This window comes from Copadichromis virginalis, linkage group LG15 (assembly GCF_057382275.1).
Source record: "Copadichromis virginalis isolate Kocher_CV1m ecotype Utaka linkage group LG15, C_Virginalis_male_GT1.1, whole genome shotgun sequence".
Classification (NCBI taxonomy): domain Eukaryota; kingdom Metazoa; phylum Chordata; class Actinopteri; order Cichliformes; family Cichlidae; genus Copadichromis; species Copadichromis virginalis.
Genome location: NC_140632.1, coordinates 21,978,414 through 22,004,106, shown reverse-complemented (window position 1 = coordinate 22,004,106; position 25,693 = coordinate 21,978,414). Strand labels below are relative to the sequence as shown.

The 25,693-nt window shown below is 37.2% G+C and overlaps 1 protein-coding gene across 1 annotated transcript in view; it reads left to right on the top strand.

Annotated features, from left to right (window-relative positions):
* LOC146692387 (clavesin-2) overlaps positions 1–21,092 on the top strand; it is a 43,273-nt gene extending 22,181 nt beyond the window's left edge. The window contains exons 3-5 of the mRNA XM_085432447.1: positions 13,349–13,459; positions 14,127–14,359; positions 16,326–21,092. Coding sequence (XP_085288573.1) covers positions 13,349–13,459; positions 14,127–14,359; positions 16,326–16,419 — 438 coding nt within the window. The 3' untranslated portion in view covers positions 16,420–21,092. The remainder of the gene's footprint in view (positions 1–13,348; positions 13,460–14,126; positions 14,360–16,325) is intronic.
* Positions 21,093–25,693: the final 4,601 nt, after the last annotated feature.

Here is a 25,693-nt window from a genome sequence, read left to right as displayed (position 1 = left end):
TGTAGGTGAAATCCAGGATTTGCAAGTAATGGACTACATGTAGTTAGTATTATGTAATCCGATTATAAAAGCTAAGTAGGTATAATCAACTTAGATAAAAGATTTGTAATTATTTTATAAGTGGAATGTTAAGGATACTTTGCTTGTGATGGAGTGCTTATAATGAAAAAGTCATCTGACATATACATATGGCTATTTATAGTTCTATGTATTTGTGTAAATCACTTGATTTGAACTGTAAGCTATGTTTTATTTGCAGAAAAGAAAAAAATAGTATTTTAGTATAAGGTGCAGTGCATACATCTGGTGGTAGTATTACATGTTGTTTGCATGTTATCTATTGGATCATGCTTCTAATCTCCGTGACATTTTTACTAAGTAACTGAAAATCTGACCCAACAATTATGACATAAAGTCTGTGATAGAAGCCTACCCAGAAATGTAAGGAAATTAATAAGATTGGTTATTGAGAATCTGTTCTCAGCAGGAATTGCATTTTTCTCAGCAATCTCTTAAAAGCGCTCAGCCTACTGCACCTTAAAGCTTCACAAGACTTCAGCAACACAGCACAATGCAATTTCTCTGCAAAGTTATTTAATATACAATAGACAACAGCGTTTGTATTTCTGCTAGTGCTTTTTTTCAGTGTGTCAATGTTAGATTTTCCAGGACAATTGGTAAGCAAATAACACCTGGACCATTGAACTGTTGCATGAAAATGAAATGAAAATGAAAATTGCAATGAAAAAACTAACTTTTTTATTGCAATCATACTGTGTTATGCCAGAGAGTATTTTCTATCATACGTTTTAACCACGATAGCATGAATGTGCTAAAAATCAAAGTAGCTAAGAAGGCTTAAAAAAAGGAGCACATCATGCATGACAAAAACAATCATAGGGGATGCTTGAACTAAATGCTGGCTGTTTTAAGTGCTGTTTATCCATCAGGACTGTTCTGGTGAGTTTCTCAAATCTGGCAATATCTGTCCTCTTTGAAAACTTATACCAAAGAAATGTAGATGGATAGCACTACAAACTGGTGAAAAAAAACTCATATATCTAACATTATGGGCAATATCTGTTTTTAAGGTAGATATCAAAACTAGAGAGGGGTTTAATATAAACAATATGATCCCAGAAAGGAACAAATAGAATAAACAATTTGAGCATCATTACAGAGCAAATGGGTCTCATTGTTTAAAAGGTTTTGGAAAAAAGACAGTTGAAAATGTACTGAGTGGATATAGAGCAACAGCAGGAGGAGGATGACTCTGGAGTCCTTGATTGGATAAAAGGCTCCAGGGAAAATAAAAGATGGAAGTGGAGCCCAAGGTTGAACCAATGCTGCGTTTATTCTTTAGAAAAGTGGAGTACAAAGGTTATTTTATTGGAGGAGCTGGTTTGTTTTTCAGCATGGGTAAAAAAATTCAGCCTTCAGGGATCAGCGAAGTGGCACTGCTGTACACTCCTGTCCCAGAACGGTGACAGGAAACAGAGCATTTTCTGTCACTTACAGGAAGATCCACCCTTCGTTTCCCCCTCCTTTTTTTAGGTTCAGCATTAACTTCACTCAGACGACTTTGATAAAGAACAGACCAAAAGCAAACAATGTTGTAACTCCAGGCTACACTTTAAACCCTGAGAAAGACAAGAAAAAAACCACTCAAATGGATGTTGTCTTTTTTCTCTCAGAAACTCACTTTTACTGGAGGACACGTTTACTCATCCCAGTTCAGATGGGAAGTGACAGAAGCAGAGCAGAGAATAGAGAGTGCTCATCAACCTGATCTGTTGTAGAAAGACTGAAAAAGCATGACGGAGCGAGACAGAGCGAAACTATGACCACAACTCAGAATCACAGAGTGCTGGACGACACACGTCAGATTTGGTTACGTCTGCTGCTTGCTCGTGGAGTGCTGATAGACTCGAACTCACCGGCAAAACTCTTGGATGTTACAGATGTGTTGCTGGAAATACTGGGACACAAGTACGCCGAGAGGAATATATTCTAAGAAAGGATTGTTTGCAATGACATTATGTAGAAGTCAACAACAACACCCTTAATGACTACAAAGATTAGGAAACAAAATGTATTTATAGCGGCATGAGTTTTCGGTGTTTTTATTATAAATGAAAAGATAAATGTCAAGAGATAAACCATGGTATTTTATGAGGACGTTATGGGTTATAGAGAAGTTTGTGAGGCTGCTAAAGGACATGTTATCAACTGGTGCAGGGGATAGCATGACAGTGGTGAGTTGTGCTGTAGGAGTAACAGATGCGTTCAAAGTTTGGGTGGGATTACTTCAGGGATCACCTCTGAGCCCCTTCTTCTTTACAGTTGTGATGGACAGGCTGACAGATGAGGCCAGGCAGGAGTCTCTGTGGACTGTGATGTTCACAGATGACATTGTGATCTGCTGTTAGAGGTGGAAGAGAGCCTGGAGAGGTGGAGGTATCCTCTGTAGATAATGTGAATGACAAGTCAGTAGAAACAAGACAGAATACGTGTGTGTGAATGTGAGAGAGACGTGTAAAAGTGAATGTGCAAGGAGTAGAATAATGAAGGTGGGTGAGTTTAAATACCTAGGGTCAACCCTACAAAACACAAGACAGGTAAGTAGAGAGTGGAGGCAGGGAGGAGAGTGTGTCAGCAGTGATTTGTGACTGAAGGATAGCAGCAAGTGTGAAAGTATGGGCTTACAAGATGGTAGTGCGACCTGCCATGATGTATTGTTTGGAGACAGTTGCACTGACAAAGAGGCATGACAACCAGAAGGCACAGGATTAGGAATGAGTATATCAGAGGGACAGCTCACATTGAGCAGCAGAGACACAGAGAGAGACAGAGCTGAATGAATAGTGGATATACTGGACAAGGGGTGTTCACGATGGAGCTGCCCGGCAGCAAGAAAAGATTCATGGATGTAGTGAAGTAGGGCGTGCAGAGGGCCGGTGTGACAAAAGCAGATGCTTGGATGAGGGTGGGATTGAGACAGATGATCTGCTGTAGCAATACTTAAAGGGAGCAGCCAAAACAAGAAGATAAAATAGTGTTGTGAACAGTACATACATGAGACATATTTACGGTATTTGTATAGCACCAGTTTAGTTTTTTCACCTCAAGGTGATATGGATTATAAGATTAAAACTACAAAATTAGAAACTGAACCTCACAAATCCATTGATCACGTACAAGCAGCACTTGGTGATTTTTTACAGAGATCTTCAATGAACAGTTAGGGTTTAAGAGGGAAAATAAAACAGAAAAACATAGAAAAACCACAGGCAACAAGCAAAACACAAATGACAAAGACCTCAGGCTTCACAATTGTTTAATCCTTTGCTTCTCCGTCTTTTGGCACTTCTCCTTCAGGATTAACTGGAAGGCCTGAGGTGGACTATATTCATCCCTCATAAGTCAAAACTATCACCTCTGCCTATGAATAATGGACTAATATTACCGTATCCAGCCTTGGAGTCCAATTTTATCAGGTCAAAGTAAACTTCATTGTCATCTCTGCTTTATACAGTTCAGTATATAGAGAGACGAAACGACATGGCTCCAGTTCCATCCAGTGCAAAAGAACAACAATAAATATAGGAAGACTAAGAATAAGAAGAATAAATATATATACACTTTGAGACTGAGGTAAGGGGAGTAAATATACATTCTGAGGTAAGAACTTTTAACAACTTAGTAAGGATTGCTTGTCCCCTGAATTCAAGTGACTGAAGAGCACCTACAAAAGGAAAATTAAATCCAGTCTGCTTCAACTCAATGTGTCAGAGATGCTTTTCATGATTTTTTACAAGCTGAATTTCTGCAATAAGTTTACTACTTTCACTTGCTTGTCCAGAGAAGATTCAGGTCAGCATGGGTTAATGATAAAAGCAAACTCGGGGATGTTGTGGATCTGCTTCCCATTGTCTGGCTCCATCATGTCTCGAGCTGCTGTCACAGCTCCCGTTTGATAAACTAAATAATAAATGAGCAGGCTGTGACTTACAGTAGCTCTGTGTGACCTGATCTTACAGGTTCAGCAGGTTCAGACATAAAATACATGGTTCACCCACCAAAGATCTGTCTGTCTTGTTTTCTGTTGCTGTGTGAAAGCTGTTCTGAGAGAAACTCTTCTTCTACTTCTTCTTGCCTGCTGCTGTAGTCTTACCTGAAACTGAATCAAATTGTTACTTATGTTATCAGAAAATAGAGCTTGATCAGTTTTATTCAGTTTTGTTAATAAAAAAAACAAAACAAAGATATTGTTAGGATTGTTCTGCCAACATGAAACTAAAAAAAGCCACTCCTTAGCTATGACTCCCTTTTCTTGGACATTTGGTCCACATTGTGTTTTATACCCACAACATTTCCACTCAAAAGACTTTCTCACCACTTTATGTTTTAGCTTTTCCACATTCAACACTTTGCCAACCTGCTGGGCTACAGTCCAACTATAATTATATCCAATCAGAGCTGCCTGTCCGCTGTGGAGCTCTAAGCAATCCTGAAACAATTATAGTACTTTATGACAATGAACCAGTGGTTAACATTTTAAAAGGTTCTCTTTGCAGCCTGTATCACCGGTAACTTTCAGAGTATCTGTGTCAAGAACATTTTACTCTTTTACTTTTTATATCTCGATTAATATATCTGGTGAAAGGTTCAGAAGAAAAAGCTGTATGATTAATAAGTGGACTAATATATCTAAGGGAAAAGGGCATTTTGTCTAAACATGCAGTGTTTTCTTTAGATCACCTAATAAAGTAAATTTGAATAAATCTCAGAGCACTGCTGCTTTTCACACTCCAGTTTGTCTCTTGATCCAACTATTTTTGAAAGGTACATCAGTACTATAGTCATTAAATATTCACCTGCCCTGACAGTTACATAATACCTTTACCGACAAACTCCTTTCAGTCATGCTGGGTAGCACTCTGAAGCGTTTCTCTGTAAACGCTGTTTTAAACAGCAGGTAGTGTTTTCCTTTTGCTTTGAGAAAGACTTAAAGTCAAACACACCAAATGACAATAACTTGAAAAGAATTTAAAGCAGCAAGGGTAGAAAATATGTGGAAAATACTGTGTACTAACTCTTACTGTTTCATCTTTCTTTGGTCTCCTTTGAATATCAGAGCCCTGCTGCTTTTGTTTTTCCTGCGTGTTTTGTTTGGTTTAGTAAATTGCCTTTGCTGTCATTAAATTTCAAATTCAGTGGCCGATGAGTGAAATACTAGTTAGAGCATGTGACGAACACTCACATTCAGAATGTGGTTTAGGAGTAGTTTTGCAAGGTTTTTTTGGCTTTTTGTTGTTATAGGTTGTTATATATTAACATTCTTGATTATAGTGTCTACAAATTCATTGAAAAGACCAAGAGCAATCATATTATCTAATCCACTGATCCTTGTAACATTTATTATGCAATATATCTTACATAGTAGTGTCACAGAACCTCAGTTATATCCAGAAACCATTAAGCAGATCAGTGAGCTACAATGTTACACTCTGTGGCACACTGGCATGTCCCGTAATCACATTAAACACACTGCAGTTTATTTTAACTCAATCTGCTGTCATATTAATAGTAAATGTACATTCATTCACTGAAGCATTTAGCCCTAACCAATGCTCTGATTTCTACTATTTGGGTGTCATTTCATGACATGCTACGGTCATGTATTCAAGAGTGACGGAGAGACCCAAATGCTGATAATTGAAGCAGACTAAATTAACACACAACAAGAAGTTTATTGAGGCTAAAGGTCAGGATTTCAATAGTTCAAAAACAAACAGAAACACGAAAACCTTGAGGAACAAACAATGAGAAGACAGGGGTGAGTAACAGACAGAGTAAGGAGAAGCACTGAACTGTTTATGCACATGAGGGTTAGCAAGAAAGTGGAAACAGGAGGGAAACAAGACACAGCTGAACTTAATCTAGACAAAGAGACAAAGTAAATGTAAATGCAGGAGACAAGAGACAAATAAAACAGGAAGTGAGTGACAATAAGTGAAACAGGAAAATAGAGAGATATAAGTTAACTTTACAAGCGGGATAACAGGAGGATGAGACAGAGGGAAACCCTGAGGGAATTAATAACTCTAGAAATATGCTTGGGATAGGCTCAGACCTCTGAATTGGATAAGTGGGAGAAAGTGGATAGATGGATATAAAATCAAACAGTAACTGAAATTCAAATATTACAAGAACTGAAGTCACGTAATGCTATTGAATAAATGGAAATCCCACCTAAATAATAAATAAAAAACATGGAAAAACAAACAAGAACACCTATAGCAAAAAAAAATTAAAGTTACCAAAAAATGAGAAAAGAGCAGCGATTGTGACAAATGCCAAAATGGGAAGTAAAGGGGATCTATGATCCAAATTTCATCTATATATTTTCATTTTTGACCTGTACTTGAGTAGCTTTGCATACTTCATGGATAAAAATATTATCTCCTGGTCTTTCATCCAGCCCCTCAGGTCATCCATGATCTGATATACTGACGTTTTAGCTCCTCCCCTTTAGGTGTCTACTGCCTCTGTCAGACAAAAGATTTGTTTAGCAAGTGTTTGGGGGCATTTAAGGATATCCATCTCATCTTTAAAAGACTTGGAAAATGTGTATATAGATCAAATAAAACTAAATGTGTTTTCTTTATATTACATGATGTGATATGGATATTTTTTTTTATCTTTCTTTACAAAATGTATGGGCTATGCCTGAAATTAAATGTCAGCAGGCAACAGAATATTTACACGATGTCAAAGGAAATTTATCTCATAAGGTTAACGAGGACACCATATGTTGCTGTGTCTGCTTTTGTGTGTCCTGTTAGCATCTTTTAATTTATAACATTTATGTGCAGGTACAACAGATGTAAATTAGCCTTTTGGCTGAATCTCTCACATTAGCAGCATCCTTACAGCATGTTAATTAACATGTGTTGACGCTCATAGAATAATAATGGGTTAAGAAACTTGAGGAAAGTGAGACTGAAGATTAAATGAATGTAATAGAATGTGTACTGAAAGATTAGCTTTGCAGCCCATATTGATTTTTAAATATTTGTCCTTATTTACTCCAGTAATGACATCCAAATGCTATAAATTGAAAACCCTGAATATTTTCTGGTTTTCTGTCAATTAAAAGACACATTTGGTGTCCTTAAGGAAGACTCACTACTTCAGTCGCCACAGTGCAGCTTATAATCTATCTGAACAGACGTTTCACAGGAGAAGCAGCTGTGGCTGCTGATGATTGGCTGACTTCATCTGTTCTTTGCTCCAACCATTACGGGTAAATCACATGTCATTACTGCTGTGTGTCTGTGTGCCTCTGAACAGACACGGTGTGTGACCCACAGTGTTCGTGTCAGCCTATCAGTTCATGATTTATGATACCAGAAGCCCAGAAACACTGGAGAACCTATGCTGATGTTGCATTTAAGTCATGTGGGACAAAAGAGGCTGTCATGGTTACAACGTGAAAAGCCTGATTACTTTTCGTCCCACTTGACAGATTTTTTTTTTCTGTGCATCCAAACGTTGGTTTGTTTTCCTCACTCATTCCCATCAGTTTACAGGAAGTTAAGGTTTGTCATAAATAATATTCTTAATAACTATCTAACACATTTCTTGGCTTGTTAAACTAATTTCCTTTAATATTTTGTTATTGTTAAATCATCCAAACAGTCTAGCATTAATTTTGACCTTATAAAAGGTCAGTGCTTATTTAGTGTCATCACAGCTTTCAGGAAAATCTAATACTGCCATTTAAAACTATTGCTTAAATGCTGATTTAAAAGGAATATTTAAAAGTTATAACTCATAATATCTCTGTTATGAAAATGTAATAAAATGCTCAGCTATTTGCCAAGGCAAATCCACTACTAATTGTCTGCATAAGTATTCCGAGTATTCGCTAAATATGAGCTCCAAATAAAATCTTGCGATTGATACACAGTGTTTTATTTCCCTGAGTGGAGCAGGTAAGCATCACCGTGGCAAAATGTGCTGGGTTTTAACACATACCAAACATGCCCGGCTCTTTCAGCTCAAAGTCACAGCGGGAGGGAAAAATTAAGTGTTTTTTCCTTTTAGTATAGTCTCATTTTAAGAAAAATGAAGACTAATTCACAGTCATTACTGTAATTACTGTAGACAAAAAAAGCGACCATCACCAACAAGATTGGCAGCTTTTGTGCTGCATTTTGCAGGTTGTGGCCCCAGGTTAGATTTAGACGGAAATCTGTTGGATTGCCTCATGTCACTAAGCAGGAGGTTGGTGCTGCTTTCTATGGCGAACCAAGCTTTGAAGAGAAAATCATTTCTAATGTGTTTATCCTCGTCGGTGAAGCCACAGGCTCTCGGGAGAGGGGGGGAGAGATGAAGCAACGTCTAAATGTACAAATTCAGCCTTAATAAATTGAAATAAATAAATAAAAATTCTCCTAATTTCCACATGTTCGCTTGGACCTGTCTCCATCTGCTGTCACCTCTAATTCGTGTCAACCTTTTGCAGTAACTGAACACAGTGACCTGGAGCAGGAGTCCAAAAATAAATCCCCTCACTCGCTCATTTGCTTAGAATCGAATTTTGCCTCTCAGGAGCCAAACATCAAAGTAAATGCAGAAGTGGTTTTGACTGTCTGGTTTCTGGAATTTGGCAGCTTGGATTTACTGGCTGCACAGCCTGTGTTTTTGGCACTTAGTTTGAATATGTTTTTTTTTTTTTAAGTAAGACCAGGTCATGGCAAAAACTCAAGGTGGAAAAAAGGTTCCACTTAAACGCGGGATAGGCCAAACAATTCAAGAAAATAACCATTTAGTAAACTGCAATTCAAGTGCTCTGAGAGGGAATCAAACTGTTTTCAGACTTTACCAAATCTACCTCCTGGCATGAGTTTCTGAGTTCTATTACTACTGTTTTTCTCGTTTGGTGGTTGTTTCTGAAGTATTAGCCAATCATCTGCAAAGTTTATATAAACACATATTAAAAAGGCAGAGCCCACGGTGACTCACCTGCCTTTGGTGAAACACTTCATTAACGTAACAAGATCTTCGATGTACTGCCAGAATCATACAAATGAAAATGACGAATAGAAAAAATAGCTTAACCTAATAATTTTAGCAGTAGTTCAAAAGACAGTGGATCACTTTTGAATTTACAGACCAAATTTTGCTATTTTTTAAAAGTCTCCAGGCAAAGACTGCAATTTCCCAGTGCCTGATCATCCTGCCATCTCCCCAAGAACAGATACAGTTGCTGTGGAGCAGAAGGGTATTAACATTCTCTCATTAGGAGAGCACTATCCACTTTTAAAATGCATGCTGTGTGGCCCAAACACAAAAATTAAAACAGCATTATAACTGTAGGTTACACACACACACGCGCGCACCAGGGAGTTTATTTTCCACTTTAGGAGAGGATTTATCCTACTATAATTAGTGAACATAAGTGGCCAGGTATGATAAGTCATAAGTCAACTGCATTTCTCTTTTTTTCTTTAGGCTTATAGTTGAACTAATTTATTCTGTTTTTAAATGTTAATCCTCCACTCTTCAACGTTCCCTTCCCACACACAGCAGTATTTTACTGACAAACACATACACCGGGTCAAAAAGAAAATAACAGTTGTCTCCCTGCAAACCCACAGTCACATTTAACTAAGACAGAAAATCATGCTTCTGTTTTCTCTTATTTTGAGATGATGACCGACCTAAACCCACATGCCCACATATGAATACGTGTAGGCAAACAAATCTATGTAGCAACTTGACATGAATTGTTTTTGTATTATTTTTTATTATATTATGATGTTTGGCCTTGTGGGAATCTGTAATATTCGTTGAAAAATGTTTTTACCATACCATTTCATAAGTCACATGCAAGATTTTTAATAGTTGTGAACTTTCCAGTGGATTTCTATTCCCTGGTAAATACAGATTTTGTTCTATTTTGAGATTTATAAAAGGGGACACAACCAGGTGATGCTTCAGGAAAGACAAGTCATAGTCAGAATCTGCATAATGACATACACCAGCCTTCCCTTTATGGCTTGTAAAGAGATTTGTCTGCTCAGCTGAGTGGAAAAAAAATGTAAAAATCAACCTCAGCATCTGGATTGAAGTTAGATTGGACGAATACTGACTCAAATCATCTGCAAGCTCTTGTGTTAGACTTGTCCAATGAATAATATTATATAAAATCTGTCTAAAAGTGTTGAAAATCAATTTTTTCAGCTATTCTTCATCCATTCATATTACCTCCTGTTATCTCCTTGGTGATTCTTTTCACCTATATTTCATCAAAGGAAAACAAAAGCTGAACACCCCAAAAATAACCACTTTCCCATTAATTTAAGCCTTTAATTCGTTCTCCATCCTCAGTCCTCGAGATCTTCTTACATCTTTCCCTTTTGGATCTCCTTTTATTCTCACTGTAGTGTCCCCAACCTGTATTTGAATACCTCCTCCCTCTTTCTTTTCCTTTAGACATCACTTGTGCGAAGGTAGATCAATCCTTTAGCGCCTGTTTCTTTTTCTCCTCCTTCTGTCCCTCCAGCGCAGCAGAGGGCCTACATCTCATATTCCATTTTTACTATTTCATGTATAATGCAGTAGGTCCCTTTATCAAAGTGAAAAAATGTCTGTCAGAGCAGAGGGCAGGGCAGAGATTTAGAATCAAAAAGAAGCACTGAGGGGTCGGACAGCTGAGAGACGAGCTGTCCGACCTCCATCGGACCAAAATACATTTCTTTGTTATTTCTTATCATCTGAACATGAGGTTGAATATTTTTGCAACAAATACACAACATCTGAAACATTAACCAGCATTTCTTGTGCAATGTTAAGTTAATCCTTGTTTACATGTTTGAATATGTGTAGGCTACACAGAAACAGACAAATGAAATCATCTTAAATGTGCAGCTTTTGTCATATTTTCCAGAGGTGAATGCAAAACACAGGAGGATGTTAGCTGGGTAACAAGAACAATCAGACTGGAAAAATAAAAAAGTAAAACTAACAGCAAAACACAAGTGATGGGGAACTATCAAAATAAAACAGGAAGAAACTCAACTGGGGATCACTAAACACGGAGATGAGGATTTAACAAGATACAGGAGGATACTGAAGAGGCTAGGATAATAAACCGGTACACACAGGATCAAATATAGATAGGCTGGAGTGGTAATATAATTGGAATTCTAAAATATTAAAAAGCTCATTATAGTAAAGTAAGAAATCAAACTCAACCAAACCTCTTGAAACTGAAAACAGTCATAAAACCAAGCATTACAGTACGCTCCAGCAACACAAAGACCTAATCAAAAGTCTGTACTGAAGACTGGAAACAGCAAAATCTACAGACCATGACAGCTTTTTAAAAATGTATGAATGAGTGGATTAAACACAGAGGACTACCATTTTTAGTGTTGTCCACATTTTTCAACAACAACGAAGTTAAAAGAAAATTTAAATTGCAGGAAATGATGGAAGAAGAGTAACTTTGATCAACTTCATGATATGTAAATAAAGTATTTATTTATTTATTTATTTATTTAGCAACTCTTAAGATTGAGGATATTTTCTGGAAGAGTATCCTGTACTGATATCAGCAAGATTGAAAATGCTTGTTTTTCAAAGGCAGGGGAAACCAGAGCTACTAGAGGAAAGTCATGCAAACACATCGAGAACATGCAAACTCCACACAGAAGCGAGCTCGTGACCCTCTTGCTGTGAGGCCATAGTGCTAGTTACTGAGCCACTGTGATGCTAACAAACAAACATGACAGAAGTGCTGCATTAGGTTTTGACTTTCTTGGACATTTTTGTCTCTTCCATCCACCTTGGAAGTAGGTCAAGTTGTTCTAGAGAAAGGATGAATGGTAGAAAAAATGTGTTTGAAAAGATTTTCAACCATTTTATGTTTATATTATGAAAAAATCACTAGGGGAGTATGTTTGTCAAAATGCCGAATACTGCATCTTATTATGAAACTTACCTTCCATCCATCTTCTTCTTCGTATCTAATTATGGGCTATCCCAGCTGTCACTGATTGAGATGCAGACTATACCATGGACTGGCTGCTAGTTTGTCACAGGGCGGTTGGACATATATAAATATACAATGTAATAAATATATGGAATTTATTTTTGGCAAATGGCACATCTTATGTAGTCATTGAAACATTTCTTGTCTTGGAATATTGGGTGTGTTGGTGGTGCTGCTCTTTGAATGAAGATTTACAGTAAATGACAGTAATTGGCCCATTACTTTGCTGTTTAGAGGTTAATTTTGGCGTGATTGTTACTCTAAAGGAAAATTCTGAAGGTTGCCTCAATTAATATAAATCATTCTCTGATCCTGAACTAACCTTCCAGTTCTGTTAGGTTTGTTGTAAATATAGTCTTATATGTCTTTAAATTTTATATGGCTCTAGATCAAAGCTTTGTACAGTGTATGAGCTGACATTACTGCTATCAGAGCAAAATCACTTGAAGTGACTTTGGGCCATGATGATTCATATCAGTCAAATCCTGATTTACAAAGCTGCACTGACCTCAGACACTGTCACTGTCTCTCCCACACATTGCCAACATGTTTTATATAAACATTTTCCCCAAGCCATTTTTATCAGCCAGCTCTGTTATGTCAGATTGCTGTACAGTCTTCACCATACTGCTGGATTACGGCCAAACGATGATTCATACACATGGACTGGAGCATAATTATTATAATGGTGTCCACATTCTAGGAATCACTGAGTTAGGCTCAGAGTACACACACTAACCTGTATGAACAAGGCCTCATTTCCCTCTGGGCTTGTCCTGCAGCCACTGCAGACCATTTCCTATTGACTATGAGGTTAGAGGCCATTTACAAAACTAATCTAATGAAAAGAGACAGGAAACACACTCAGGTATGTTGCACAATATAATGGTGATTAATGAATTTGCAGCAGAAGTTTCCATGGCAATATGTAGTTTACAGTTTTACGTTTCTGGTTAAACATCTTTCACTGGTGATATTTTTCTGCTATTTTCAGTCTTTCTGCTTGACATATAGAGTTGTCTGTTCTTGTTCGTCAAAACAAATAATATCACAAAGACAAAAAAGTAACATAATCTTAGGTGAACATTAAGAGGTTATTAGAACTTGGAAACTGGCAGGAATATTATATAAGGGCATAGCTCAGTACTGACATACAACTTTGTAACACACACACACACACACACACACACACACACACACACATATATATATTTACACCATATTTTGCTGACCTCCAGATGTCATATTCATCTGTGTTGTTTTTTCTTGTGTTTCCTACAGGACAGTTTTCCTGCCAGATTTGGAGGGATCCACTTTGTGAACCAGCCCTGGTACATTCACGCTCTCTACACCGTCATCCGACCCTTTCTTAAAGACAAGACAAGGAAGAGGGTAAGCCAAGAGATTTGTCTATAATCTGTCTTTCAGCTGGTGCAAAATCAGGTAAAAAAGCACCCTCCAAATTGGGACCACAGACAGTCTAACAGTAAAAATAACCACACAGAGAGCCACTTTAATGTGGATGATAGGTGAAAACTATTAGCAAGCTGGAATTCATATGGTCTCCTTTTAATAAAGTAATTTGGTTCTGATTGTTTTGTCTTTTTCTTTCTAAATTTGAAATGGTAATGACCTATTCAGCAACCTATAAACTTAAAAAAAACATACATGCTAAAACAGAATATAGAATTAGGTTATAACAAGTTGTGCTACTCAAATTTAATAGGAACGATGACATTTTGGGTCTGGTTACTGGCCTAATAGTCAAGCTTTTTTGGTGTTTGTGATCTTTTTCATGGTTTCAAGAAGAGAAAAGAAATTGAATGTGGAGAGAAAAATTCCAAGAGTTTCAACATCCTCATTCCAACACAGATAAATCAAATGAATGGCTTGTTACTAGACCTTTGCCAAACTTGATGTCATGCTGAAGAGGTAATTCAACCATTTGATTCAGCTGCGTTACAGTAGGGATGCAAAGCTGCAGGACAGTAGCTCTGGAGGACTGGAGTTGGAGACCTCTGGTCTAAATTGTTTCCCTGTGCATCTTTTCCCTTTGCAGATTTTCATGCATGGTAACAACCTAAACAGCCTCCATCAGCTCATCCACCCAGAGATCTTGCCATCGGAGCTTGGTGGGATGATGCCACCCTACGATATGGGGACATGGGCTCGAACACTGCTGGACCACGCATATGACGAGGAGACTGACTACTGTCCAGAGTCCTACACCCTATCAGTACAAGACCTGGAGAGAGACCTGGAGAAAAACCTTTCCCCAAAGACCATGAAGAGGTTAGCGTACCATCTTAAAACCTCCACAGTGGTTTTTATTTAATGTAGTACTGTTTTTGATTATTATTAGGTTTAAGAATATATTATTAAATGCTTTAGGACCCTCTTAATGACAACCAGAGCTACTGTTTTTTCCTGAGGCTAAGGAGTCCCACCCAAGTATTTCACAGCTGCTTCAGGCTTAGGAACTACCAGCTAATACATTTTCTCAGAGAATAATGCAGGTTTAAAATTTAAACAATGCACAAAAAATGAATAAAATGCTTGTTTCACAATAGGATATACTGTGGAACTAATTTGGTTATCTTTGCATAATTATAGTAAACAAAAGGCATAATAACAGAACTATACAGATTTTATCTCACTGTGGTCTTCTTGTAATCATTGTCTCAGCTGGCGGGGATGAATATGCTCTAAATGGTTCCATCTGATTTTATATTCATTAGATTTTTATTTAAGCAACTAGTGTTATTTGGCTGGACCTCTTTGTGATTCTTGTGGATCAGATTTATTTATAAAAGATGGACATAGTCCAGTGGCTCAATCCTGCATTAATGTCCAGCAGATGTGGAATCCTGTGGTTTACATTTGATTTATGTGACGTTTTTCTGGTGAGTGTAGATTCCCGATTACTAGTTTTAAAGTTTTGTTTGTTCTGGTTCTATTTAAAGTAAAACAGACATTAGATAGTCACGGTGTGTTTTATGGTGCGGTTGTCTTGTGCTCAACAAGCCCCAAAAACAAAATGATATGCCTCAAAAAGCTGAATTTAGGTCTCCAAAATAGCTTAGTCGACCTTTTATATACAAGCTGTGGTTTGAAAAAAGAAGCAATAAAGATGCATAATGATATGATGGGGTCAATAAATAGTTTATGAAGTTGAACCCTTACAAAAAAGACAAGTAAATAAGCAATCAATACACAATCTAGTATTATCCAGACTAGCTGACTTTGGGGGTTACATATATATTTATGTTCATTCATATGCTAAAATTTATGTGCTTATTCTTGACAAAGAGAATTCTGCTGAGAGCATGTTTGACATTTCCTGCTGTAGAGTTTCCCCCCTATAGGCCACTGTGCGGTGTAATTCACTGTGACAGTAAATCATCTCACCACTGTGGAACGTCAACTCACTCAAAGACATTTATACTATGGAAGACAAACAGCAGCGAGTTAAGGCAGCAGGCTGTCACTGCAGGAAGGCTCAACCCTGCCAATCATAAATTAATTATTAGTGAGTTATAAATGGTCTGACAGTAACAGGGTGCATTTAAAAATGAACTCACTCTTTGGTTAATTCCCATATAGCAGGAAATAAAAACTTTTTATGACACTTTTTTAGCCTATAAAGCACTGTTAGTGTTATGCGTGTTATACTATAAAATCTGTATGCACGAATGCATTTTTATTTAATGTGCGGATGCTGTTTTCTTTTTATGAAGTATTAAAACAAAAATTATAACACAGGTTAACTAGTAAAAAAATAATACTGATAAGTGATTGCATATAGAACATAATGAAACATAATGAAACTTGCAAGTAACATTTTATTTTTTCATTTTAGCATTTTGAGTTGTTTACAAAAACACACTGGATATGTTACAGACACAGAAACAGGTGTTTTCTGCATGTATCCAATGTCTTATAAAGTATTTTTAACTTTGTGTGAACAAAATAATAAACATAGAAATTAGAGGATTCCTGGAAATCAAACCTGAGGTGATGATTGACCTGAAGTTTTTTTTGCAGATTTTATTCATACTCACAATTTGCCTCATAGCATGAGACAAAATAACGGATAGACTGTTGCATCAGACTTTACACAAGTAGGTCGGAATATTTTAACATCAACATAAACCGTTACAGTTAATATTTCACTGCACTTCACGGTTGACACTCTAAAGCTTTCAGCACAGTTGGCGACACAGTTATGCTAATCACCTCCTGTCCTTTGTTCTTGTAGGTCTCAGTCGGTGGTGGAACCGGGAGTCCTGAAGCGACCAGACAAAGTCAAGAGCGAAGAAGACAACATGCAGCCGCTGCTTTCGCTGGACTAAACCGTGCAGTCACAGCTCAAAAGCATACTCAAATCAATATTTACACACACAAATACACTGACTTACTGTGCACAAGCAACACGCGCCCTGAAAAACACCTTCCTCCAGGAAATGCTGCTGCTGCTACTGTTGGATTCACCTTTTTCTCCAAATCATGGAAAAGCAAGCAGCAAGAGATGAGAAGGACGTTTCCTCAGACTTAAGGGCATCCTAAGAGCTACTGATGGTGTTCTATATATTTATTTATTTAGTTATTTGTCAAGTGCCAATTCCAGAAACTGTAAATTAACGTCTTTAAACAATCCAGTATGGAGCAGGGAAGAGACACTCAAGAGAGTGAGTTGTGAAAGTATAGAGTGTTTACTGCACTTGTACAGGATACAGATGATAAAGAATGTGGAAAACTGATCATGAAACTTCAAAGAGGGCTTGGGGCCAGAGCTCTTGAGCTACAGTTTTTCCTTTTTTTGTACAGTAATTTGAGGAAAAATGCCCCATATGGGCAAGAAGCACGGCTCAGGATCTGCAGCAGTGATGGCGATCAACTTGTTTAACCTCCTGGACCCAAACTGGCATACAGGCAGTGGGTTTACTGGGAGCTTATTGGGTGTTTACTGGGGGTTTGGCATCTTTCCTTTGAAAACAATGGCCGAACTCTTGGTTCTCACTCCAGTTATCTCTTGGAAAAGCAAACCCCCCTTTACGGTAAGAGTTGGCTCTATGTATCATTTGGTTTTTTTTGTTGTTTTTCTTTTTAGTCATTCTCTCGCTTGTTTCTGACCCATATGTCACAGAGCACAGTGCTGTCTTCTGCCATTAGGGATAACACAAAGCTGCTGTCTCTTATTTTTAACATAGATGCACATAATTACATATTTGTTTGGGAGACCAAAGATGTATTTTCTGAATTTCGATGGACAAATAAATGAGGCAAAACTTTGTAGAAGCAGGGAAAGGCCAAGTGTATTATCTTCTCCTGTGACGTTGTGACACATTTGTTGGTAATGTAATGACATTAACGAGCTTCTGAAAACATATTCCCATCATTTTAACACGGTATGCGTATTAGATATTTAGAGATTAAAGCATCACATTGGTATGTTGTTGACCGATTATTTCCTCCTGTATACAACAAAAGCAGACTTTTTCCTTTTTTAAATGATCCCAGGCTGCCATTCACAGTTTTTAAATCCATTTGAACTTATTATTAGTATTTTATAAGGCATTTAAAAACCAGCTATTTGTCGTTTGACACCCTATAATTACCAGATTAATCTGAAGAATTAAAATGCCCACATCACTGTTTGATGAGAAAATTATTCCATTACCACTGTCAGGAAGTGCAAATTTTATCCTTTTTGTGTTAAGTGTTTGGTTTGCAGCATCTTTAAGGATACCCTCTGAAGCATGAGAGTGCTGTTAGAACATCCTGACAGCACCTGAATGCACCGAGACATTTTCAATGAGGTAATTGGTTAACTTCAATAATTTAACAATTCAGCTGATAATGACACACAGTGATTAATAATTTATTAAATCCTGGATTAGAGTTAATTGTATTGTTAGAATGGCTGCAGTTATTTTCCGTACAGGGCAGTTAAAAGGCTTGTATTAAGTCCTATTTCAGGCTATCTGTCACTGAAGTGGTAACAGAGACTGCACTTGACATTTTAAAAGGATATTAAGGCAAACAAATTGTTAATGACTAAAGTCAAAACCATCCCTATAAACAGATATCTGTATAATAATATGCATGAAACCATCCCTTGTTTCCAACGGATAATCACATTTGAGTTTGTATGCAGCCAGGTAAAAAGTCAGTCAAGCAATCAACTGTAGTCTGATGATAATGTCTCTATTATTAGATGTCTTATTTCAAAGATTCAGTTCAGCAGTCCAGCTCATAGGTTCACCAAGTGTAGTCAAAGTAATACCAGCTGTCTGCTGCATTTGAACCCTTTAACATCCTGAAGCTCTGTCCAGCAAAAAAAACCCAAATTCCCCCATGTGATGTTCCGCTTGTTTTACTTTTGCCTCTTTCACTTTGTTTATTCCACCCTTTGTGTTTTTTAGATGGAGAAGGCTAACTATAGATACGAGGAAATAACGATAACATAGTGCACTCAAAATTATGATTTTTGAAGTGATCCTCCTAAAAAGAATCAGTTTAAACGCTGATGATGTCATTATTATATGTATGGCACAGTCAGCGTTTACTCGAGTTCAGAGAAAAGTGTAACTTTCAAGTGCAACATTTTATACTAAATTATAAGATTAATTACTTTAGCAGTCAGAAACTTTAGCAGTCCAAACTGTCCTTTAGAAAATAGTATTTAAACTGACACAGTTTGTTAAGTTATGTGGAATTTCTCCATGCATGTAGCCCTGAAGCAGTTTGACATACTTTAGTTTAGGTTCTTCCACATCAACTATTCACCTTGGGCACACGAAGTGCAAAGGTGTGACAACCAAATGTTAAGAAGGTGAAGAGCACAGCGGGAAGGAAATACGCGCCTCTGATGGGCAGAGCAGCAGAGTGAGGCTGGCAAACAGACAGCCGAGCAGATCACAGAATAAAGGCCGGCAGGCAGGGGAGCGTGAGGTGGCCCGCTGCAACGAGAGCAGACAGCTGAAATGTTAAACTATCACACCAGCGCACACGACATGTCAGCCCCGCTTACCGCAGCTCAGAGGCTCTACAGGCTGTATCCTGTGCAAAGTCGAGTCAGACTTGTTCTTAATGGTTTCTCCTTCGGCTCAGTGTGATCCGTGTGCTTCCGCTGAGGTTTAACATCAAACACAGAGAGATAATAATCTGGCAGTGTGATGACGATACTGTGTTTTTACTGAATATGTGATCAGCCTGATCCTCTAAGAGCAGACAGTAGCTACAGAAACAGTTTGAATAGGCTGTCATGACACATATTATTGTATGATTAAGTCCATTGTAGGGTCTGATTCAATTTTTATTATAAATTCAACCTTTGCTGCATCTACTGCTCGAACTTTGTGTTCAAGGAGTAAATTATTTATTTTCAGAAAGAGGCACATAATATAGAGTTCAGACCAAACCTAGATTTCCACAAGGTGTACAGGTGTATGATATATCTGTGCAAGAATTTTGCCATTTGTACAATTACTCATTATGACAAAATCCATAAAATATACAATTGGTTCAATATTTTTTTCATGCAACTAAAATGCTGTGGAGCTTATTTGGAACCAACCCGATTAGTCATCATATGCTAAATGCGTTCATTATTTCATTATATAACTGACCTTGGATCTGTAAATAATAATCCACTCATACTGCTGCCAATACATAGTCATCCTAGTACGTCAAACGTTGTCTTTTTGTCTGTGCTGTTGCACAAATACCTAAAAGCTGCCCTCTGACGTTGGTAGCTTGACACATCGGCTGTGGCAGAATGAGACATGAACAGACAGTGGTCCTGTTTTTGCAGAGCAGCAGACAGACAGTGGTGGAGTGTCCACGTTTTATTTTGCTTCGTTTGCACTCACTTTTTACGTTAATAGGCTGGTTAGGTTTAGGCATCTCAAACTCCTTTTTTAGTCCAGTTGGCTAAGACGATATCTTGATTTGTTTTTAAATATGCCATTTGCAACAGTAAGCCTGGACATGTAGGTAATCCATATAAATCTGATGAAAAGACGCATTTTAGAAGCACCCATACATAACCACTTGGGTGTGACAGACCTGTCTCAGTAGCTGTTGTATTATGGCACAGGTGGCAACGAACACCGTGTGCATAACTGTGAGACTTCAGCTGCTTTCTCAAAATGGCAATATTTGATGCCCAAGGAAGTAGAAAGGAGTATCTCTCCTGACATCCCATAAAACCAACATCAGTATTTCCTCTTTTGTAGATGGAGACAACTTAAATGAGTATATTTTGTTGTGTGATGTAATTGTCTTAGTTTGTCACCAAGTAAAACTACTTAGAAAACCACAAACAGTACAAGGCTTCTAGAAAACTGGCCGATGTAATTGTTTTAGCATCAGTATTTGGTTTAATTATAATGCTGATATTTGTAGACAGAAAACAAGATCTTTGATTTCCTTTAATAATCCGCTTGTAGTTCTACTGACCAATCATGTTGAAGCATGTTAAAGGCTTGTGCTGGACAGTGGAGAACAAACACATACTTTTAACTACAAGCTCTAAACCATAGGCAATTATTTGAGATTAATTCAGGTTGTTACTTGCTTTTTAAAAATTCATATTTAACTGTGTTTTAAAAGAAGCACAGGGAACAGTCAGATATTGACCAGTGTCCCCAAAATCGATAGATTCCCAGATTGATTCTGATGTCGCTGACAGCAGTAGTGCTTTTGCAGCCACAGTTCTTAGTTCAAATGCCCCTGTGTTCTCTTTCCTGAGAAACAAACATTGTTGTCAATATATTTCTCCCATTTTAAATATGATTATGGAATAAATACAGCAAAAGACAAAGGTCATCATCATTTATTTCTCATGTACTGCAAAATTTGAAGGTTGACATACCTGCTAATTTGTCTTTTTAAGCTATAACTGACCAATCACTGTTCAGGGGATGGATTAATGAGAAGATCAGTTCTCTGTAAAACCCAGTTTAGTCAGCTACAACTAAGTTTTTCTGCAACTGCTGCTTGCTGGGTTTTTGTTTCTGAGAGTCAAGTTCAATCTAGACATTTTTATTAACAACAGCTAAAAAACGTTTTTTAAAATGATCATAATCATCTCTTCAACATTGAACTCTATTAAAAGGAAACTGCTTTTGATACACTGCAATGATTGCATCATTAAAAGTCATTTTAAGGGAAGAAACATAATATGTGTTATTTGAACTCCTTTTGTGAAGGCAGCACTCTTTCTTTACAGGATTTTAGTGCCAAAGGTCTCTGTGACTTCTCGGCGCTTATGACTGTGACAAAAAGGGTAATAGGGAAGAAAATTATAGAAGATTGCACTGGCATCATTATCTGAACCTGCACACCGTCGTATTTCCTACAGAAAACTCCAGATATGCTATCAGCCTTAATCACAAAATGGCGCTGAAGCAGTAAAGAGGCAGCGCAGAATCAGACATGTGAGATGAAAAGGATTAGGTAAGCGCTGCATACCACAACTTCTGACTGACAGCCATGCTTCTGTGATTACTTTATCCAAATTCACCTGCAGAATAATTGCAAATACAAATTTAAAAGTACATTTCATTCATGTGAGATTTATTTGCAGTCAACCCAGGTTAAGCCTAAATGTTTTGCAGCAATCTTTGAAAACATCAAAGCATCAAAGATTGGAGCAAAATGTGATCCACTTAAATATCATGCTTTGTGTTACAGACCACAAGTCACAGGGGAGGGTTACCACATACCTGCTTGGCTGTTTAATCATCCTTTTAATTCACATTTTAAGACAGCAACTTCATTCATCAGTGACATCTGATGAGTCGTTCAGACGTTGGTTAATAATTAGGATTAATACATAAGGCATGGTTCATGTACCATGTATGCAGATGATAATAATTCTGACAGCGGAAGGCCTCACTGTACTTTGCTGTTGCATGTTGATTTGTTCAAACACCCACTTTCACACAGTTAATTACTCGCAATGTAATTACATCAACTCCTGCTGTTTTTCATCTTTAACAGGAATGTAATGGTTTGTAAGTGCCAGTGTAGCTAAACAAACTAAACAGTAAGTCAGACGATGGGGTTAATATTCAACTAAATAATGCCAAGTCTCCGAGACTAAAATGGTTATCCTGCAAGAAACAAATCACAAAACTATGGATGGTGCGCCATTATTAATTCATTTACTGGTTTATTTTAGTCTTTCTCACAAATTTACAGCTTTAACCTGGTTTACTTCCCTGCCTGGGTTCATTCTTCAGTTTCAGCACATTTCATCACAGCAGCATTTCACAAATGTGTCCTTTTCTGATGTTTGTTGTCAGTGCTGGAATTAGTTCACTACTAATGAGGTAAAAGTCTAGATTTGTTATCAGTATCAGTGCAGATGTCAAAAAACAAACCTGAACAGTATTTTCAGACCATTCGAACTTAGAGTATAAATGGTCACAGTAGTTACTTGAGTAGACCAACTTCTGGCAGTCATGAGGATTTTTCCAAGAGCACTTTGCAAGTTTAAAATTATCAGTCACACTCCAAACAACAAAGTCTAATCACCTTTTGTTCACACTACAATAGAAAGCTGTTGTCATCATGTGTTTTGGTTGCTGGTTTTGTTCGCTAGATGTTGTGGATATATTTTTCACAAAACTCATGCAGTAGAACAGAGCCAATACAGTCTGAATAAGAGATTCAGGAGAAAATGTAAAGATTACTACCATAAACGGACACACACACACACACACACACATGGTCACTCACACAGCCACTGTAGATGCTTCCAGTTGTTAGGATAAAAAGTTTACATGAACTAAACATCTGTATACTGCTTGAATATAGCTAAACTGTATCTCACTCAGAGCGTCCTGCAGGTTCACTGATTATTTTTAAGGTTAATGTTGGTATCAGAGGTTGTTTTGTTCAGTTGTAAATCTAAATAGAATGAAATGAGACACAGTGTTTTATTACAGATATACTTTATCGGGTGATGCTTTGTGCTTTACCACACATGCAAGACTTTTTCTTTTCTCTTGTCAGTATTTTATTAAAATTGCTATCTATCTTGTTTATTACACAGATTGTTGTATGAAGTGTATACAGAAATATGAGTTTAAGATCTGTTCTTATTTAAGAAATTCAGCATTTCGAATGTTATTTCTGTGTTATTGTTATGTCATTCCTTCTGATTCTTGGATCAAAGTATTGCTGGGCACATTCAGACACCAGCTATAAGAGATGTAACAGTATATCAGGCTTTGGGCTTTTAAAAAAATAATCATCCCGGAAGCATTCATGGAGGTCCTCAAATGTTTGTAATTTTATCTGTCATTTTAATAAATCTGAAGTCAGCAATCGTAAAAAACAAAACAAAGCAAGAGCCAAATGCTGCTTTTCTCCCATGCAACATATCATTTCATGACACGCAAAAAAGAGAGACATGAATGGGACATCTGTGAATTCATTTCCAGTCTTTTTTTAACTACAGAGAAGCCCAAATCTGCAACATGAGTTCATTTGTTCTTCATTTAATTTTGAGTAGCTTAACTAATCATAATTAATGCCGTATTTGCGCACCACTGAGCATGGAACGAGCTCTGCAGGAGTTGCAGATGTATCTGCAGTTTTCAAGTGACTTTGCAGTTTGAAGCAGGGTGAATCACAGCTCAGATTGCAGCACTTTATCAGCTCTTTGACACCTGAACTTTTCTTTTTTTTTAAAAAAAAAATATGATTGCTTTCTTTACTGAACAAACACAATGATAATCTATAGCCAGCATCAGTTTGAAAAAAATTCACACCAAACAAAAAGCTGCTTTTGTTTATAGTAGCTCCAAAGTGTCACATTTATATTTGTCCTTTCACCAAAGTAAATAAAAAAGCTAAAATTTTCACTTCAGTCAGAGTGACTGAAATCACCATCCAGGGACCATTAAAGGGAAATGCATCTTAAGGGTTAATGTGCTGATAAATCCCAGCAATACGATTTTGCTCGGTGTAAAGTTAACAGCTTTTTTCAGCCAAAAAGCCACACAGAAAACAGGCACCTGCAAAACTAGTGTTGACTTCTGTAAATGATTTAGTTTCTATAGTTTTCATCCACAGTTAGCATATATAATTCTGACACAATGCGGATATTAGGGGCAGATTTAGTTTAGTTGGCTGTTGAGAAATTCTCCATTCATGCACAACAACAAAAGCAAAAGGGGACAATAAGCTTGAAATGGGACATTTGTGATTATCTACCCCTGCACGCAGATCTGACAGGTTTTTGTCTTTGGTAATTTTCCACCTGCTTCATGTACTTTATCATTTATTTAACAGGGTTGTTTATATTGCAGTGTAATTTTATTTTAACAAAGCAATAGAATAGAAATGCACTTTCTGATCTTCCTCAAATAAAAACCAGATTTGCATTGGGGAAAAGCAGCCAGAAAGCCAACAGATCAACATTTCACATGTTGATGTGCGTGCTCTTTAACATTCTTTAACAGATGAAAATACAAATTTGAAAATGTTCCTTTTGAAAGCAGGACCACACGTTGTGACCGTACTGCATGCAGCTATCACTTTCCTATGAATACAGTAATCATCCAATGTTGACTTCCACGATGGCTCCCTGTGTGATTAGAAGCATATTTGATATGAAAATACAAAGCTTCCATACTTTGAGTGGCATTTTTCAAATTTAGGACAAAGTATGTAAAACAATGAAAATGCAAATCATGCCTGTTTGGCAGGTAGTAGAAGACAGGACATTGCCATCACTCATAGAAATGGTTTTGGGGTACTGTTGGCCTTCATTTGGTTCAGACAATTGAGTCTAAATGGCTTGAAAAATGTGTCTAGTTTCAGTAATGTACATTAAATGTTCTCTGCTTTGTGTGCCTCTCTGTTTGACAGGCATCGTAAGCCACGTTGATTAGCATAACTTTGTTTTCCAAGATAACGGATGTGTAAAACTGGCAGAAGTCGCAGCACGTGTACTGTATAGATTGGGTTAATTAAATATCCACATGAAGAGTTTTGTTCCAAAGTGAAGAGATAAAAATCACATTATCTCTGCATATAGCATCATAACGTCTAGTGTGGAAAAAGTTAAACAAATCTTTAACAGATGTAATAATCAAGTTTCAAGATGATATTCCTGTTCTTTTGAAATGAAACTCTCCATCACAAGCTTCGTCAGTGTGCTGTGGACTTTGTAATGATTTATGGACCAGCAATGTTTATTCCCCACTGACTTTGACTAATGTTTGAGTTCTCTCTGCCAAAGCCACTTCTTCCATTAGAAATCCAATGTATTGTTTCTTATATTTAAGTATTTGTGCATTGAAGAATTCAACATTAAATGTCATTTTTTTAAATGACTGATAATTGAAAATGAATGCATACCTTTCAATTTATTTGATTTTCCTACCAATGTTATTTGATTGTATAGTTACAGTAGGAGGTGTAGGGAGACCAAACTACAAATGAATTGTGAAGTTATTATGGAAAGCCAGTATATTATAGGAGCAAAACGCTGTTCAGTTAGCAGGTGTTAAATGTATTAATGTCCTCAAAGACAATTTGCTGAAATGTAAAATGATCAAAATAAACATGGACACACGCAGCTCTTTTCCCTGGTTACTTTTCTGT